Here is a 16,075-nt window from a genome sequence, read left to right on the forward strand (position 1 = left end):
CTGGGTTGGTGTCCTAGTCCCTCTGCCGGAAGTCTTGCCTCATTACACAAGATGGCCAGTTCAGCCTCCTTTTCCTCATTCCTAGGAGTCTTCACTAGGGTCATCCTTGTGGACTCCTGGGAATTTTCACTGTACTAGGTTTCTATGTCGACCCCAAAATGCACCCTTATCCCAATTCCAGTTGTCTATCCTAGTACTCTCTCTCTCTCTCCACTCCTAACCTGATTCCTCCTGTTCCCATCCCCAACCAACCCTCAAAATCTATTTTATTTCTTTTTCTCAGAGAGATCCATGTGTCCCCTCTAGTTTTCCTTTTTACTTAGCTTCTCTGGGTCTGTGGATTGTAGCATGATTGTCCTTTACTTAGAAGTTACAAGCCACTTATAAATGAGTACATACCATGTTTATCTTTCTGGATCTGGGTTACCTCACTCAAGATGATTGTTTTTTCTAGTTCCATATGTTTGCCTGCAAATTTCATGATGTTATTGTTTTTAATAGCTGAGTAATATTCCATTGTGTAAATGTACCACAGTTTCTTTATCCATTCTGCATATATGTCTGTATGAGAGTGTTGTTGGGTCCCCTGGAAGTAGAGGTACAGTTAGGTGGGAGCTGGGAATTGAACCTGAGTCCTCAGCCACTGCGCTCAATGCTGAACCATCTCTTGAGCTTCTGATGTCTGTTTTCATGACATGTGGAGTTGTTGAAATCTTTTTATTTTTTATTTTTCATTAAAAGACACAGAAAGACTATTCAGATTAACAAAACCAAAATGAAAAGGAGCTGTAACAACAGACGCCAAAAAATCCAAAGAATCATTAGGTCATACTTCAAAAAAAAAAAAAAAAAAAAAAAAGAAACAAAAAACTCTACTTCACAAAAATGGAAGATATAAAAGAAAGGACAATTTTCCTGATATCACTTACCAAAGTTAAATCAGAATCAGAAAAATAACTTAATTAGATAGACCTATAAACTTTAAGGAAATAGAAGCAGTCATTAAAAGTCTCCCAACCAAAAAGCCAAAGACCAGACAGTTTTAGCACAGAATCCTACTGGACTTTCAAAGAAGAGTTAATACCAAATACTCCTCAAATTATTTTACAAATTAGAAACAGAAGAAACATTGCCAAATTCATTTTATGAGGTCACAGTCATCCTGGTATTCAAACTACACAAAGATTCAAAAAAGAAATAGAATTACAGACCAATTTCCCTTATGAACATTGATGCAAAAATACAGTCCGAATCCAATAACACATCAAAAAGGTCATCCCCCATGACCAAGTAGGCTCCATCCTGGGGATGCAGGGATGGTTCGGCATACAAAAATCTGTCAATGTAATCCACCATATACATAAACTGAAAGAAAAAAACCATATGATTATCTCATTAGACACTGAAAAAGCCTTTAACAGAATCCAACACCTCTTCATGATAAAAAAAAGTCCTGGAGAGATTAGGGATACAAGGGACATACCTAAACATAATAAAGGTGACTTATAGCAAGCCTATAGCCAACATCAAATTAAGTGGAGAGAAGCTCAAAGCAATTCCACTAAAATCAGCAACAAGACAAGGCTGTCCACTCTCTCTGTATCTATTCAATATAGTACTTAAAGTTCTAGAGAGAGCAATAAGGAGATCAAGAGGATATAAATTGGAAAGGAAGAAATCAAAGTATTGCTATTTTTAGATGATACAGTATACATAAGTGACCCCAAAAATTCTACCAGGAAACTCCTACAGCTGATAAACACCTTCAGTAAAGTTCCTGGATACAAGATTAACTAAAAAAATGCCAGTGCCCTCTTATATATAAATGACAAATGGACTGAGAAAGAAATCAGGGAAACAACATAGAAACCACAAGTAATATAAAATATTTTGGGGTAACTCTAACCAAACAAGTGAAAGACTTTTATGACAATAAGTTTGTTAAAGAAATTGATAAGATATGAGAAGACAGAAAGATCTTCCATGTTCATGGACTGGTAGGATTAATTATAGTAAAAAAATGACCATCTTACCAAAAGGTTCAGATTGAACATAATCCCAATCAAGATTCCAATACAATTCTTTACATACCTTGAAAGAAAAATGTCACTCGAGTTTTTACTACTTTGTGGGTTCCTCTGTCTCCATCCTTTCCTCCCCTTAACACTAGATAAGAGAGGAAAAGAGAACAGAGAGGAAAGGGGGCAGCATTATCATTGGACAGTTTCCTACTGATTAGGGGTGTTGCGTTCCTTGGGATAAGTTTGATTTTCACTTTCCTCCCCCCTTCTTCCTCCTCCTCTTCTTCCTCTTCCTCTTCTTTCTCCTCCTCTTCTTCCTCTTCCTCTTCCTCCTCCTCTTCTTCCTCCCCCCTTCCTCCTCCTCCTCCTCTTCCTCCTCCTCCTCTTCTTCTCCTTGTTTCTTCTTTGCACATAACTGCTTAACAAACCTCAACCAACAGTAACCAACAACCAGCCTATTGGGGTAATAGAATTTATTTACCTTCTAAAAAGTCCCCAGAATTCCAAATATCACACAATAGCAGAAACTATCTGCAGCTGGCAAAGCCATGTCCCTGTTAGAGCAGGAGACAAATCATAGACACCTGCTGTGAAGCAGGCCCATATCCCCACAGCTGGGTTAAAATGAGAACATATTCTTATAGTAGTTTTATGTTTTTAAAGAAACCAAAATTCCAAAAGTCTCACTACATTTCTCCCTTTCTGTTGTTTGTTTGTTTGTTTGTTTGTTTGTGTTTGGCTGGTTGGTTGGCTTTTCAAGACAGGGTTTCTCTATGTTATCTTGGCTGTCCTGGACTTGCTTTGTAGGCTAGGCTGGCCTCAAACTCACAACAATCTACCTGCCTGTGCCTCCCAAGCGCTGGGATTAAATGCGTGTGCCACCATGCCTGGCGTCCCTTTCTGTTTTAAGCCATTAATTATGCTTCATGTTGTGGGAAATAATAAACAGAGGCATTTTTAATGAACCAAGGGCTTTTTGGATCAGTGTCCAGGGTTTTCAGCAGACCATTCCAGCTCAATTGTAATCTTGATCAGTTGTTATGGTATCCACAGCTTTTAATTTCCTGTGGAGGTATAAGCAGATCTACATCCCCAGCCTGTAACTTGGACTTAGACTCCATTGGTCCAGTGTCATCCCTTGCCAGATAGCCTGCATACCCCTGGAAGCCTAGGCCTTCTTTCTGGTTTATATTTAGAAAACCCACTGGCACTAGGAACAGCTTGTTCACTTTTCTGGCATTAAGTACTGTATTTCGGTGTTGAGATCTGGGACCTTTAGCAGATCTGTAAATGATCGAAATTCCTGCATTTGAAGCACAGGGCATTTTGACATCAGAGACCTCTAGCTATAATTTGACCAATGCTATTAGCACAGTACACATTAGAACCTATATTGCTCATATCCCTTATACACTTGTTTGTAGTCACTGTCTGTGCTTTAATGGTCTAATAATGTTTTTACATCTACTATTTGCATTTTCATACAATAAGGTCTCTATCAACACTTGTATTGTGTCAGGGTCTGATATGGCTTTGTTCACAAATGAGACTAATTTTTGTATTAAAAAAAAATCAGTGAAGACTTCTCAGAGCCTTGTACAATCTTTGTAAACAAGGTCGACCTTTTCCCAGGCTCCTCAACTTTGTCCCAAGCTCTTAAAGCCACTAAGTGACCTTGTTCTATAGTGGTGCTATCAAGTTGAATCTGTTCTTGTATATCAGAGTATCACCTTTCACCCAGCACCAGATCTTTTATTATATTTATTCTTCTTGCTCTATTTCACTATTTAATATTCACGGCTTCTTCTCTCCACTATGTTAACCATTACAAGGCACTAAGATTAACTAATAAGTGGCCCTCATGAAACTGAAAAGCTTCTGTAAGGTAAAGGATACTGTCCTATCTTTTCTTTAAGGCAGGTGTTCTGGCAGTGGACATCCTTAGATTTCATTTATCTGAATCTATTTTATTTCACTCTTAATTCTTTAAGGATAGTTTTAGCAATCTATGATTGTTACTAGATGTCTCTGTTTGTCCATTTGCTTTCTCTTCCCATTAGGAATGTTGCCCCTTTGCCTTGTCTTCTGCAGCTTAGTTGGGTAGCTTGGGCTCCGGGGCTCTCACAAGTTTGTAGTTAAGGAGCTTGGCTGGAGCTGCAGCCTGTCACAAGGCTTAACTGGAGTTGGGAAGTTTACTTCTAAGCTCAGTCAGATGATTCCTGGCCTTGCTCCTTGGTGGCTGTGGGCAGGAGGCTGGCACATGACAATGTCACACAAGACAATGACAGCCACTGTCTCCCACCTCCTACCCCGGTGTTTTGATTGTTTCATTCTTGTTTGGTAAGGTTTTGGTGTTTTGTTTGTTTGTTGGGGGGTGTTCTTTATGCAGTACTCCATGTGTTCTGTTTTGGGGGAGGAGGCTGCCTTGCCCAGGAGCAGTGCCACTAAGTGCTTTCTTATCCGTGGAAATAAAAGAGAGACTTCAGGGAAGTTTCACATAGGAGTGGAAGACAAGCTCCATGGTTGACTTTTCTTGCTCCCCTATCCTTCCACATTCAAAGTCATAAAAATAAGCTAATTCTGGGTACCTCCGACCTTAGTTATGTCACAATGAACTTCTTCCCCATTGAAGGTTTGTATGGAAGAAATAGGCCTTTCTGGGCTAAGTTGTGTGAGGGAAGAGGAGGGGCTAAGAGAAAGATCGAAATTTGATTGATTCTCCTGGAGGTCAGTGCTTTATTGAATGCAAGCACGAGGTACACACTGGACACGACAGAACACAGTAACAAGGAGTGTATCAACAGCCCCTGCTCAGGCTGCTTACAGCACATGTGGATTCTGACGGCAGGACTCTGTTGGAAAGTAAAGGCAGCAGCAGGGCCCCAGAGCAGGGGTAGCCACAGTATTGATAAGTAGGTCTTAAATTTGTCCATATAACTGTGTGCAAAGCCAGCGGCAACATATGAAAATAGCCAAGGGAAAAAATGAAAGCTTTTTCATATCTAGTACATTGTTTCACCGCATAATGGTTTTAAAACCTTTTGGTGTTTTTTGTTTGTTTGTTTGTTTGTTTTTTTAAATAGGGCTGAAGTCCTGCATTCAGCTCCTGCCTGCCAATAATAAAAGTGCCGAAAAATGACACTTTTATTCTAATTTACTTAATAACTTGTGGTTACCTTCCAAGAAGACCATTGCACCTACAATTATTAGTTTATTAGTAAATTAAGTTTATGTTTGTAGCTTTATGTCTACTGTTGTAAAACTGTTCTGAAGAAAAGTTCGGACATAAGAAGTGTGTTGTGTTATGCGCATCATAGGCACATGCGGACAGAGCCTGACAATGGTGAGGTGTTTCCAGAAACCTCCATATCCTACAGTCAAGGAAAACAACCTCTAGTTTTCTTTGCCTTTAAAAAAATATTTCTAATCACCTTTTACTTTCATGTTTGGTTACTTTGCCTGAATTTATGTCTGCATCCCATGGGCCTGCCTGGTACCCAGGAGGCCAAAAGAGGGCTCAGAGTCTGTATTTAGAGATGCTTGTGAGCTTCCATGCAGATGCTGAGATGCAAACATAGGTACCCAGCAGGAGCAGCCAGTGCTTTTATCCTCTGAGCTCTGGTTTGCCTCCTTTTGAAACATTAATATGTACATTAGTATGTACACTACCATTAGTATGGCAGTGGGTGTGTGGAGACCAGGAGACAAGTTAGGGAAGGTTGTTGTCTTTTTCCACCATGTAGATCTTGGGGATCAAACTTTAGGTTATTAGGCTACCACTTCTTTTGTGTTGTTTTGTTTGTTTGTTTTTCAAGACAGGGTTTCTCTATGTAGCCCTGGCTGTCCTCTGTAGACCAGGCTGGCCTTGGACTCAGAGACCCTCCTGCCTCTGCCTCCCAAGTGCTGGCATTAAAGATGTGCACCACCACTGCCCAGCACTACTTCATATGTAACTATACTTCATCTGGTTGTATTTATAGATTCATCTTGAAACTAGTCATATAGTCCAGTGTAGCCAGCTGGACTTTTGACATTTTTTTCTTCCTCAACAAAATATATCATGTGAACTTGTCTGTTACTGTTTCAAATTTGAGGACATTATTTTCTTCCTGGCCATAGTTAAACTGATTTCAATTCTTTTGATAAAAAAGATAATTCTGAATTTTCACCTAATTATTCTCTCTTAGACGGTTAAGCCCCACACAGAAACAGAGGAGAGACAAGCAGAGAGCCGCACCGCCACCCCACCTGCTGCAGCAAAACCAAAACGCGAGGAGAACCCTCAGGTAGTGCCATCTCTGCCGGGCCTCACTGGGGCTGGGCCTAAGCCACTTGCTCAGTGTTTCTTTCACTCAGTGGTGTGATTACCAAGTCAGGTTGACCTGGGGCAGCTTTCTTCGCTCAGAGTTTTGAGGGCCCAAGCATGGATGTGGAAAAGAAGAGCTCTGAAGTGCTGTTTGTGTACACATCCTGAAGCAGAAGATGAATGTTTCCCAGGTGTCCTGTTACATCCCTAAGGAAGGGCATGCATGCCATGCCTGCCTTGGACACCGTGTGTAAGGCAGCTAGTTCCCTCAGCTGATGTCAGTTTACATTGTGGACTGCCATGGTGTGTTCAGTTTTGTTAGGGCTACTTTATTACAAATCAGAGTCCTAAGTACCAAAAGTATCAGTGGCTCAAAGTGGTACACTGAGCATGAGAGTGGGCTGAAGATGGTGATGTGCATACTATGACGTAAGCAGTAAACAAGCCCAACATGAGCAAAGACTGTGCCTGTGGACAAGAGTTCATTCTAGCTTGATGCCCTTGCACAGAGCGCAAGTGGTGGTGCGGTCGTGATGGCAAATGCCTGGTGATAAAGTTATGAGACTGGTAATCTCTGCTCTGTCCTCAGTCCATGCCTGCAGAGAAACCATATCAGACAGCCATCAACGCCTCACGCCCTTTTGTTGTTGCTGTTGCTGTTGTTGTTCTTTAAATCCAAAAAAAAAAAAAAAAAAAGGAAAGCTCTATTGAACTAGCTGAGTTTTTATAAGGCAAGTACCAAATGTACTTCTTTCTGATGTGAAATCAATTTTATTTTTGAAAGGGCCAGAACTTGAACCGAAAAGAAGCACTGGTTACAGAAATTGCTGAAAAACTTGTAAAATCATTCACAAAAAGTAATGGCAAATATTACACTGAGAGGAAACAGAAAACTGTCAGCAAAAAGAACGCTTTTTGTGAGGCTTGCTGAGTGGGAATTGGCTGTGTGCGGAGAGAGAGAGGGAGAGAGAGAGAGAGAGAGAGAGAGAGAGAGAAGGAGAAGAACTACCTGACAATTTTTTATTCTATAATTTCAAACCAGCTCTAGGCAGGCATGGTGGCTCACACTGATAATTCTAACATTTGGAAAAATGAGGCAGGAGGATTGTAGATTTGAAGCCAGCCTAGGCTATATAGGAAAATTCTATCTAAAACTGGAAAAGAGAGTAAATACTTGGGAGGGGTAACTTTTTTTCTCATTAAGAATCGCTCTGTGAGTTCAGTCTAGGCTGGCAGGTGACTGGGTGGTGAGCCTGCAGAAGCTGTGAAGAGGCTTGCTACAGAGAGAACTTAAGCAGCTCCTGTGCTGACTGTACTTTAAAGGAACAGTGAAAGTTAGAAATGTGGCTATCTGGCTGGCCACCAAATGCATCACTTCAACATGCAGTATTTAAAAAAGAGGCATCAAGTCATGAACGCGTTACTCTACCCAGTCATTGTTCCTGTCAGACAGACAGTTGCCCATATCAGGTTTTATTTGTTTCCCAGGGAGGGGGTCAAATCCAGGGTCCTCTACATGCTAGCCCCCAAATATTTGAAATAAGAAAGAAAACAAAAACCATTTTGTCAGAACTCAAAAGACAGCAGTGAAAGACCGGAGTCCTCGAGTAGCCTGTTCAGAAAGTAAATTTTTTTTTTCTTTTTTTTTTTAAAAAGGAGCTGGGTGTAGTGGCACACACCTTTAATCCCAGCACTTGGGAGGCAGAGGCAGGCAGATCACTGTGAGTTCAAGGCCAGCCTGGTCTACAAAGCCAGTCTAGGACAACCAAGGCTACACAGAGAAACTCTGTCTTGAAAAAAAACAAACCAAAGCAAAAAGAAAGCAAATGTTCCTGAGTGGGCTGAACATAAAAGTGTCATGCTTCTTTTTTTTTTTTTTTCCCTTGCTGAGAATAAAAGGTCAAGGTTTTTTAAAGATTTATTTTATTTTATTTTCGTGTATGAATGTTTTTCCTGCCTGTGTGCAGGGTGCCATGGAACTCAGAAGAAGAACTGGAGTTGCAGATGGTTGAGCCACCATGTGGGTGCTGGGAACTGAGCTTACGTCCTTGCAAGAGCACCCAGTGCTTTTAACCACTGAGCCATCTCCCCAGCCCCAGAAGGTCAGAACTTCTGAAGAAGCTAGCAATGGAGGCACATGGTTCCTTCCCCAGCGTTCTGGAGACCAGGGCAAGAGGAGGTCTAGGCCGCCGGGGATGTAGGGTCTTTATGAGTGTGTGTGAGTGTGTGTGTGTGTGTGTGTGTGTGTGTGTGCTTGTGTAACATGTGTAACCAAACTATATCGTCAGTAACTCTTTGGGAATATGTTGCCTAGCCATTGAAGGTGTTTAGAAGCCATGTGCAGTGTAATGAAGACAAACTTTTCAGATCACAGCCAATCAAAGCAAAGGACAGCAATCAATCCATTGCTCTTCACCATTTAAAGTATCTTACATTCTATCTTAGGGACCCAGTGGAGCTCTTTAAGAGAAAAACTGCCCCCATAATTTTGGGGATTTTTTTGTTTGTTTTTGTTTTTTGAAATAGGGTTTCTCTGTGTAGCCTTGGCTCTACTGGACTTGCTTTGTAGACCAGGCTGGCCTCAAATTCACAAAGATCTGCCTGCCTCTGCCTCCCAAGTGCTGGAATTAAAGGCGTGTGCCACCATTCCTGGCTTGTCCCCATAATATTTAGCATTCACATTTAATTGGAAATCCTAGTATTAAGCAGAACCACCTGCTGCATCTCCCCAAAACATTAGCTGGTGTTTCTGCTGTCTGGCTGTGAATAAAAGTGAGGAACCAGCCTCGTGGTAAAAAGTCACACATACCCATACCTAGACCTCGGAGCTTGCTGCCCCTGAGGCTTTTTAGTTCTTCCGTGTGCTTTTCCACCATGGGCACTCTGTAAGAAGATTCTTCTGGGCAAAAAAAAAATTCAACCTGCCATCACTCCTGAGCAGAAAGGCCTTCATGTGACTCCAGCCTGTCAGGGCTGCTCTCTGCCTAGGAAAGCTGTGATCAGCTTTGCCAGATGCCAGACTGAAATATATTCTTTTGTTTCTCTGACACAGAAACTTGCCTTCATGGTGTCTCTAGGGTTGGTAACACATGACCATCTAGAAGGTAAGAGAAGATTTTCTCAGCATGGTCTTACTTCTAGCTTTATTCTTAAATGTGATGTTTGCGGAGTTCCTGGAATGGAGAATTGGAGGGCAAATAAAGTACGATTCAACCATATGTGGATGGGATAGCTTTTAGAGAAAAAAATTGCCTCCTGTCCATGAAATGCCCAGGCCTTTCTCTTCCTATTGTCATTCACACTCCTGTTGTGGGAAACTTCCCAAATTCCTGAATGAAGGTGATTTCTAGTCTGTCTCACAACAGAGTAGCAAGTGCTCCCCTGACAAGTCTTTGTCTCTATTTTCCAGTGTCTGGACGTCAGGATCCTAAGCACAGCTACAAAGTTCACTGCCCTTGTTCCTTAATTCTGCTTGACAGTCTGTAGATACAGCTCATGCAGACCTGTGTACACAGCAGTCTAAAAATGAACGAGAATGGCTTTTATAAGCGTGGTCCACTGCAGTGCTCTCATTCACAGAGTGGCCTCACCCACCGAGAGGCATGACTAGTGTGCTTGCTTCTATTGAAACAAAGCCTTGCCCCTGTTCCTTCCTGGTTGCTGGAAAGCCAATGCATCAAATAATGGTCTTCTGTTCTTAGTTTCTTGATGTCTATCTTCTAACCAAAGCCTTCTCTTCTCTCAAGAAATCCAAAGCAAGAGGCAGGAGCGGAAGAGAAGAACAACAGCGAACCCGGTGTACAGTGGCGCCGTCTTTGAGCCAGAGGTACTGGGCAGCAGTGGCCCGCGCTCCTGCCCTGGCTTCAGCTGTGGCTTGTTAGCCCCTCCCCCTGAAAGCCTGCTAAGAGCAGTACTGTGGGCACCCAAGCCTCTTCAGCTCTCACGTGACGGGCTTCTCTCTGCTCACAGCTCCAGGGTGCTTTGTCAGCCACTGCTCACCTCTTAAGATCTTGAAGTTGGAGCAGATACCATGCAGCCATACAGCTTTACAGGCCCCTCTGGAGTATTCTCTCAGAGCCAAGTCCGTATAAGCAAGCTCACTAATGCTGAGGTCTTGGGGTGATTGGCACTGACTGACTAGCATGTGATAGACTTGCTTGCCATGTTTGTGATAACCATGCTATTCATCAGTCACCTTTCCTTCTTAAATCCCCAAAGCGTAAGAAGAGCGCAGTCACTTACCTTAACAGCACCATGCATCCTGGGACACGGAAGAGAGGTGAGTGCCTTTTAAAGACTCTGTCTTGCTTCTGCCTTTGCTTTCTGTGTTGTGTTTCTTTTCCGTCTCCCTTCCTCTTTTCCATGGTCCTAGAACCTAGCTCCTCTATCCGTTCAAAATAGTTTTTGCTGTTTTTCTGAGAATATGGAGGAAAAGAGAGATTTCTTAGTGCTCTGAACACAGGGCCTAAAGCTGGCTTTCTGGGTCCTGGATGATCTGGCTCAAGAGAATGACTTAATGCAGCATTTCTGCCCCAAGCCTACCAGGCCATCCATGAATAGCTCGGTGAACAAAACATCTCGTGAAAGGAAGTGTTTAGCATCATTAAGCAGCCGAGCACTGCTGTTGCCAAGGTGTTCCTAATAGTGTTTCAGTCTTCCTGTTGCCATTGAGGGTACAATGGAACTTAATTCCTGTGATCTGCACACCTTCCAAAAAGAGAACTTAGAATCTTTTCTCCGTGAGCATCTCCAGCTAAGGAAGAAAAGAATGCTATTAAAGCAGGCTGCCCAGTGCAGAGACTCCTAACACGCTGTTCCCGTCTTCCAGACATTACTGTAGGCAGAGCAACATAGCAGGCCTAAGCAGGTCTTTATAGCTCAGTCTTTGACTCATAAACAAGGTACGGAAATCACTCTCTGCTGTCAGTACTGCAGCCCAAGGTCTCTTTCACCTGATGGCAGCATGTCCCTGACTTAGAGTTGCAGGCTGGAAAGATTGCAGAGTGGGTGACTAGCATACTGATCTTTGTGCATGCACACGGGCTCTCAGAGCCATTAGAGACTTCTGGGGTCACCCTGACCTTTGCCTTGCTCAGGGCTACCAATCTGCCATTGTCTTCCTGAGGCACAGCCAGCCTCGGTGACATGAGTTATCCTTTATCAGTCCTGCCCTGCAAGTAACCAGCGGGGACTAGAGGACGGGGGACTTTCAGATTCTGCTTTGTCTTGGCTCCTCGGCTGTGCTCATGTTACCTTTGGGGTTGTGTCCAGCTATTATTTTTAGTGACCACACAGTTATCAGATAAGAGGTCACCTGCCAGCAGCCTCAGTTAATTGGGGAGGTAGTTTCTGCGTAGAGAACAGGGATTAAATGAGCCAGAAAGATCAGAGGCTAAAGCCTGTGTTCAGCGCCTAGGATGTGCCTTGTGGGGTAGGCAAAGAGGGTTCCCTTTCAGTTTTTTCCTCACAGCACTAGGTTCTTTAGAAAAAGACCAGGAGAATCTGTCTTTGTAACTCAGGCTCTGTCTCACTGACACAGGTAGTGCTAGTGTGGCATCTGGCTGCCATGGCACCCATGCATGACCCAGACTATTTGGTGTGTTTGGTGGAAAAGCCTTCACCAGTGCTTGTAGACAAGTCAGGCTTTGCTGGCTTTTCCTGACCTTGGTGTGCTGGGATTGTACGTGACCACTCACAGCTTCTCAGGAGTCGTGAATTTTGCTTTAGGTGTGTGGTAAGAGTGTCTGTCTCAGACTTCCTGGGACCATGGGCTCTGCTTTTAGACTGCATGTAGAGTGCTTCCACGTGGGCCTTTTGGGAAAATGCCTTGTTCTGCCCTCAAACATGTAATTAGTAACTGTTGGAGCTGCGAAGCAGCAAGGCAGCTCTCAGACCACCATGAAGGATACCCAGGCGTGGGCACCTGTGAGTTCACTGTTGCTCTTACACTCCAGCTGTTCCTAGAAACCCCCTCCCAGCAGCTCTGACAGCAGAGAGTCAGGATAGTTGACTAGAGTTCTGTCTCCCTAGATTGCCTTCCTCCACTCTTACCAGCAGTAAAAGCTCTAAACTGCTGATAGGAGAGACAGAAAAGCAGAAATGCTGAATAAATCCATTCACGAGAACAAAAGGTCAGTGGGGGTGATGCCTGCAGAAGAGTCTTAGTGACCAGTGCACAGAACACGTGGAGCGTAAACTCTGTTCCAGCCTCGGCCTCCTTTGCTCCGTGATACCTGGTCCTCCTGTCAGGAACCTCAGACTGTGATGGTCCAGGGATAGGCATGATCCTTCACAGATGCCAGCGCCTTTTGCCCCACTCCAAGGCTCCCTTTTCCTCCTTTCTTTTAGGATTCATGTAGTTGTTTCTAATGGCGTTGAAGTCTTTGCTTTTTTTCCTTCCTCTGGCCTATGTAACTAACCTTCTGTCTGCTACCTCACTTCCTTTTCCATGCTAGCCAATGAGGAACACTGGCCAAAGGTATGTAAGACCATTTTCCCCCTGTCTTTCCCTCCCCCTCCCCCCCCCCTTTTGTTCCCTTCTCTTGGTATATAGGTCGTCCTCCAAAATACAATGCAGTGCTGGGGTTTGGAGCCCTTACCCCAACATCCCCCCCATCCAGTCATCCCGACTCCCCTGAAAATGAAAAGACAGAGACCACATTCACTTTCCCTGCACCTGTGCAGCCTGTGTCCCTGCCCAGCCCCACCTCCACAGACGTAAGTAACCTGGGGACCTGCACTCTCTCTGAGCTCACATGGGAAAACCATTGTCCTGTGTTGTCCCCTCACGAGATCGACCCTTCCTCATTAGCCCTGGGACAGCAGGTGACACTGCAGAATGCCTTCATACCACACTGGGCTGCTTTCTTCTGGGGTCCCATGTCCTTGAGAGTCATGTTCACATAAGTCCAGGAAGCCCTTGGTTCCAGAGTCTGGATTGATCAACCGTGAAGGAGCTCTCAGAGGAGGGTGGGGACATGGCTGTATAGTCAGGAGGTTTCTGTCACTGGTGCTGGAGATAGAGCATGAGCAGGGCACATGCTTCCAGCATCCCAGCTCCTGCATGCTCTGCAAGTCCAGCCCTTCCTGTGTTTGGTGGGGCCGCTCAGAAGCAGGTCCCAGCACCTACATGATTGGCTGAGCAAATGCTGCTCATGAGGTTGGGAGTACAGCAAGGAGCAGCCAGGCAGAATACAAGCATTCAGGGGCCTGTGTTCCGTAGGAAGTAGGGAACAAATATGTAGCCCATCAGGCAGAGGTGAGCACCAGGAGGAGAAGTGGAACAGTAAGACACAGGTGCAGTGCCATGGGGAGGGGAGGGGACTTCTCAGTTATGTGTAGGCGTGACCAGAGACGCCTGCTCATACACAGCTCTGTAGCCTTTATTCTAAGTACAGCGGGGGACCACCAGAGGGCTTTGAGTAAAGGAACGACATAATCCTCCAGTTACAAATGATTTATTTTAAACATTCTCAAACCAGTGGTGCAGTGGACAGATCACCATTTGCTCTGATTCATCAGTTAACTTTTTGCTGCATTCATTTCTTCATTCACATACTTGTACCCAACTGCACGTGCAAACTTGTGCATGTATGTGTGCATGTACTTTTTTCTGAGTCAATAAAGAATCTTCACCTCAGCAGGGCATGGTGGCTCACACTCCTTTAATCAGGAGGCAGAGGCAGGCAGATCTTGAGCCCAGCCTGGAGTACAGATTGAGTTCCAGAATGGCCAGGGCTACACAGAAAAACCAGAAAATAGAATTGTTACCTCTAAAAATAACAGTATCTGCTGTATAGCCGCTGTGTGGTTATGACACTGTCGGAATTTCAACAGTGGTTACATCTTCAGCATGGAATGTGCAGTTCCTATTCCAGTTTCCCACGTGTCCCAGGTACTGCCTTTGCCCATGATCACTCTTGGCATTTATTATCCTTGCTGTATCTCCTTATTCCTTCATTCTGAAATAGCTTCTTGGGCCATCTTTTGTTATCGTTGTTGCAATCTATTCATTTAGAGCATGGGTATCTGTGTCTGTGTGTGCGCCCATGCTGTGACACATGTATAGAGGTCAAAGGACAGCTTTTAGGAGTCAGTTCTCTCCTGCCACGGTGTGGGTCTCAGGGATTGAACTCAGGCTTCCAGGTGTGGTGACAAGTGCATTTATCCACTGAGCCCTCCTCCCACCAGGCCCTCTTAGCCTTTCCTTGTCTTCCCTGATGGCGGTGTCTTTCCAGTGGGACAGTCACTCTACTGAATCGGCCCCAGTGCATTGTGCTAGTTCCCTCTAGAATAGACTGAAGCATATGTTGTTGAAGGACCCAGAATCAGGGATGACAGGTCCGTCTCAGGGTGTCACAGCAGGGGGTATGTGACATCAGCCTGTTGTCCATGTTAACATTCATCTCTTGAGATAATTTCCATTGAATTTTTTCACTGGTAAAAGTCTGTTTCTAGTTGGGGATTAGACAGGGTCTGCATCTGTAGTCCATACTGTCCTGGAACTCGCCAACCAAGGGCTGAGATACCAAGCCTGAACTACACCACTGAGTGAGCCTTTAGAGGTCCTGGCAACCAGTGTTACAGGTTCCATCTCAGGGTCTCTAAGATGTTGACCTCTGTCCTCCCCCACCACAGTAAAAGGCATGTCATCAGAGTAAGCAGCCCTTAAGGTGTGGCTTGGAATGAAACTGATATGTGTCCTCCATCTAAGAGGCGGAGCACTGTCTGGGTCAGTCTTGGGCATGATGGGCTCATGTCAGGGGTAAACCACAGGGCAAGTTCAAAGCAGCTCGGAGCATTGTCTGCTGGCCTGGACAGCCAGAAGGCTGACACTGCTATTTCCTGAAGATGATGAGAGGAACAGGCCTGAAGCAGCAAAACAAGAATGTCTTTGTCTGTGTCCTCGGCCCTTAGCAGTTGCAGAACTTGCTGTCTTCCGGTGAAATGTTCCTTGACGTTGGAGATGCTCATGACTTACTAACAGCACAGCCCTCTCCATGAACCCCTAAGTTCGATTTCCAGAGGCAGCAGACAAAGTATTATCTTTGGAGAGTTTCGTTCCCAGCAGGTTCCTTCCTTGGACGAAGCTGGTGCTACAAATTCATCCCAGTTCTAAAGTCTTGGAGTCTCATCCATCCTTCCTAACATCTGGCCCAGAACCTGATGCAGATTTTCTAACTGGCAGGCTAATGAGCACCAGGAGTCCCTGTCAGGAGCCATGTTTGCTGGTACCAAAGACTGCCAGTTTTCCTCCAGTTGATGTGTGGTCAAAAGAGTCAGCCTTTGAGCCTCGACCCACGAGATGCTTAGACCGTGCTGCTTTGGTCTAGGTTCTTTGGTTGAGTTTATGCTTTTTTTTCCCTCTTTTCTTTTTCTTTCTTTCTTTCTTTCTTTCTTTCTTTCTTTCTTTCTTTCTTTCTTTCTTTCTTTCTTTTTTTTAAACATACTAGACCTAAAAGGTCTGCTACAGCCAAATCACAAACTAAAAGCTTTTGCCAGGCTTCATCTTAAAATGGAAACATTGTTCTATTCAGAAATCTAAAGTCAAAATAAGGCTTTTCTGAAACCACTAAAACTGTTCAGAACTTCCTAAGTTAAACCCAGTGGGATACATTTTTTTTTTCTTAAGATAATTGACTTCCTACTTTTACAGTATCCCAACAGCAGCCGTGATTAAAATCAACACACAGGGCTCCACGTGTTTGCTGCTGGGTAGCATAAGCCTCGACATTAATTAAACAATAAC

The 16,075-nt window shown here is 44.1% G+C and overlaps 1 protein-coding gene across 25 annotated transcripts in view; it reads left to right on the top strand.

Annotated features, from left to right (window-relative positions):
- Phf21a (PHD finger protein 21A) overlaps positions 1-16,075 on the top strand; it is a 179,456-nt gene that overhangs the window by 156,111 nt on the left and 7,270 nt on the right. For 19 of the 25 annotated variants that reach the window (XM_051144157.1, XM_051144152.1, XM_051144151.1 and 16 more), the window contains 5 exons: positions 6,209-6,307; positions 9,380-9,431; positions 10,074-10,153; positions 10,546-10,606; positions 12,881-13,044. In XM_051144157.1, the coding sequence (XP_051000114.1) occupies positions 6,209-6,307; positions 9,380-9,431; positions 10,074-10,153; positions 10,546-10,606; positions 12,881-13,044 (456 nt within the window). Of the gene's footprint in view, positions 1-6,208; positions 6,308-9,379; positions 9,432-10,073; positions 10,154-10,545; positions 10,607-12,782; positions 12,806-12,880; positions 13,045-16,075 lie in introns of all 25 variants that reach the window. The other 6 variants (XM_051144168.1, XM_051144169.1, XM_051144175.1 and 3 more) reach the window with 1 other exon arrangement.

This window comes from Acomys russatus, chromosome 4 (assembly GCF_903995435.1).
Source record: "Acomys russatus chromosome 4, mAcoRus1.1, whole genome shotgun sequence".
Classification (NCBI taxonomy): domain Eukaryota; kingdom Metazoa; phylum Chordata; class Mammalia; order Rodentia; family Muridae; genus Acomys; species Acomys russatus.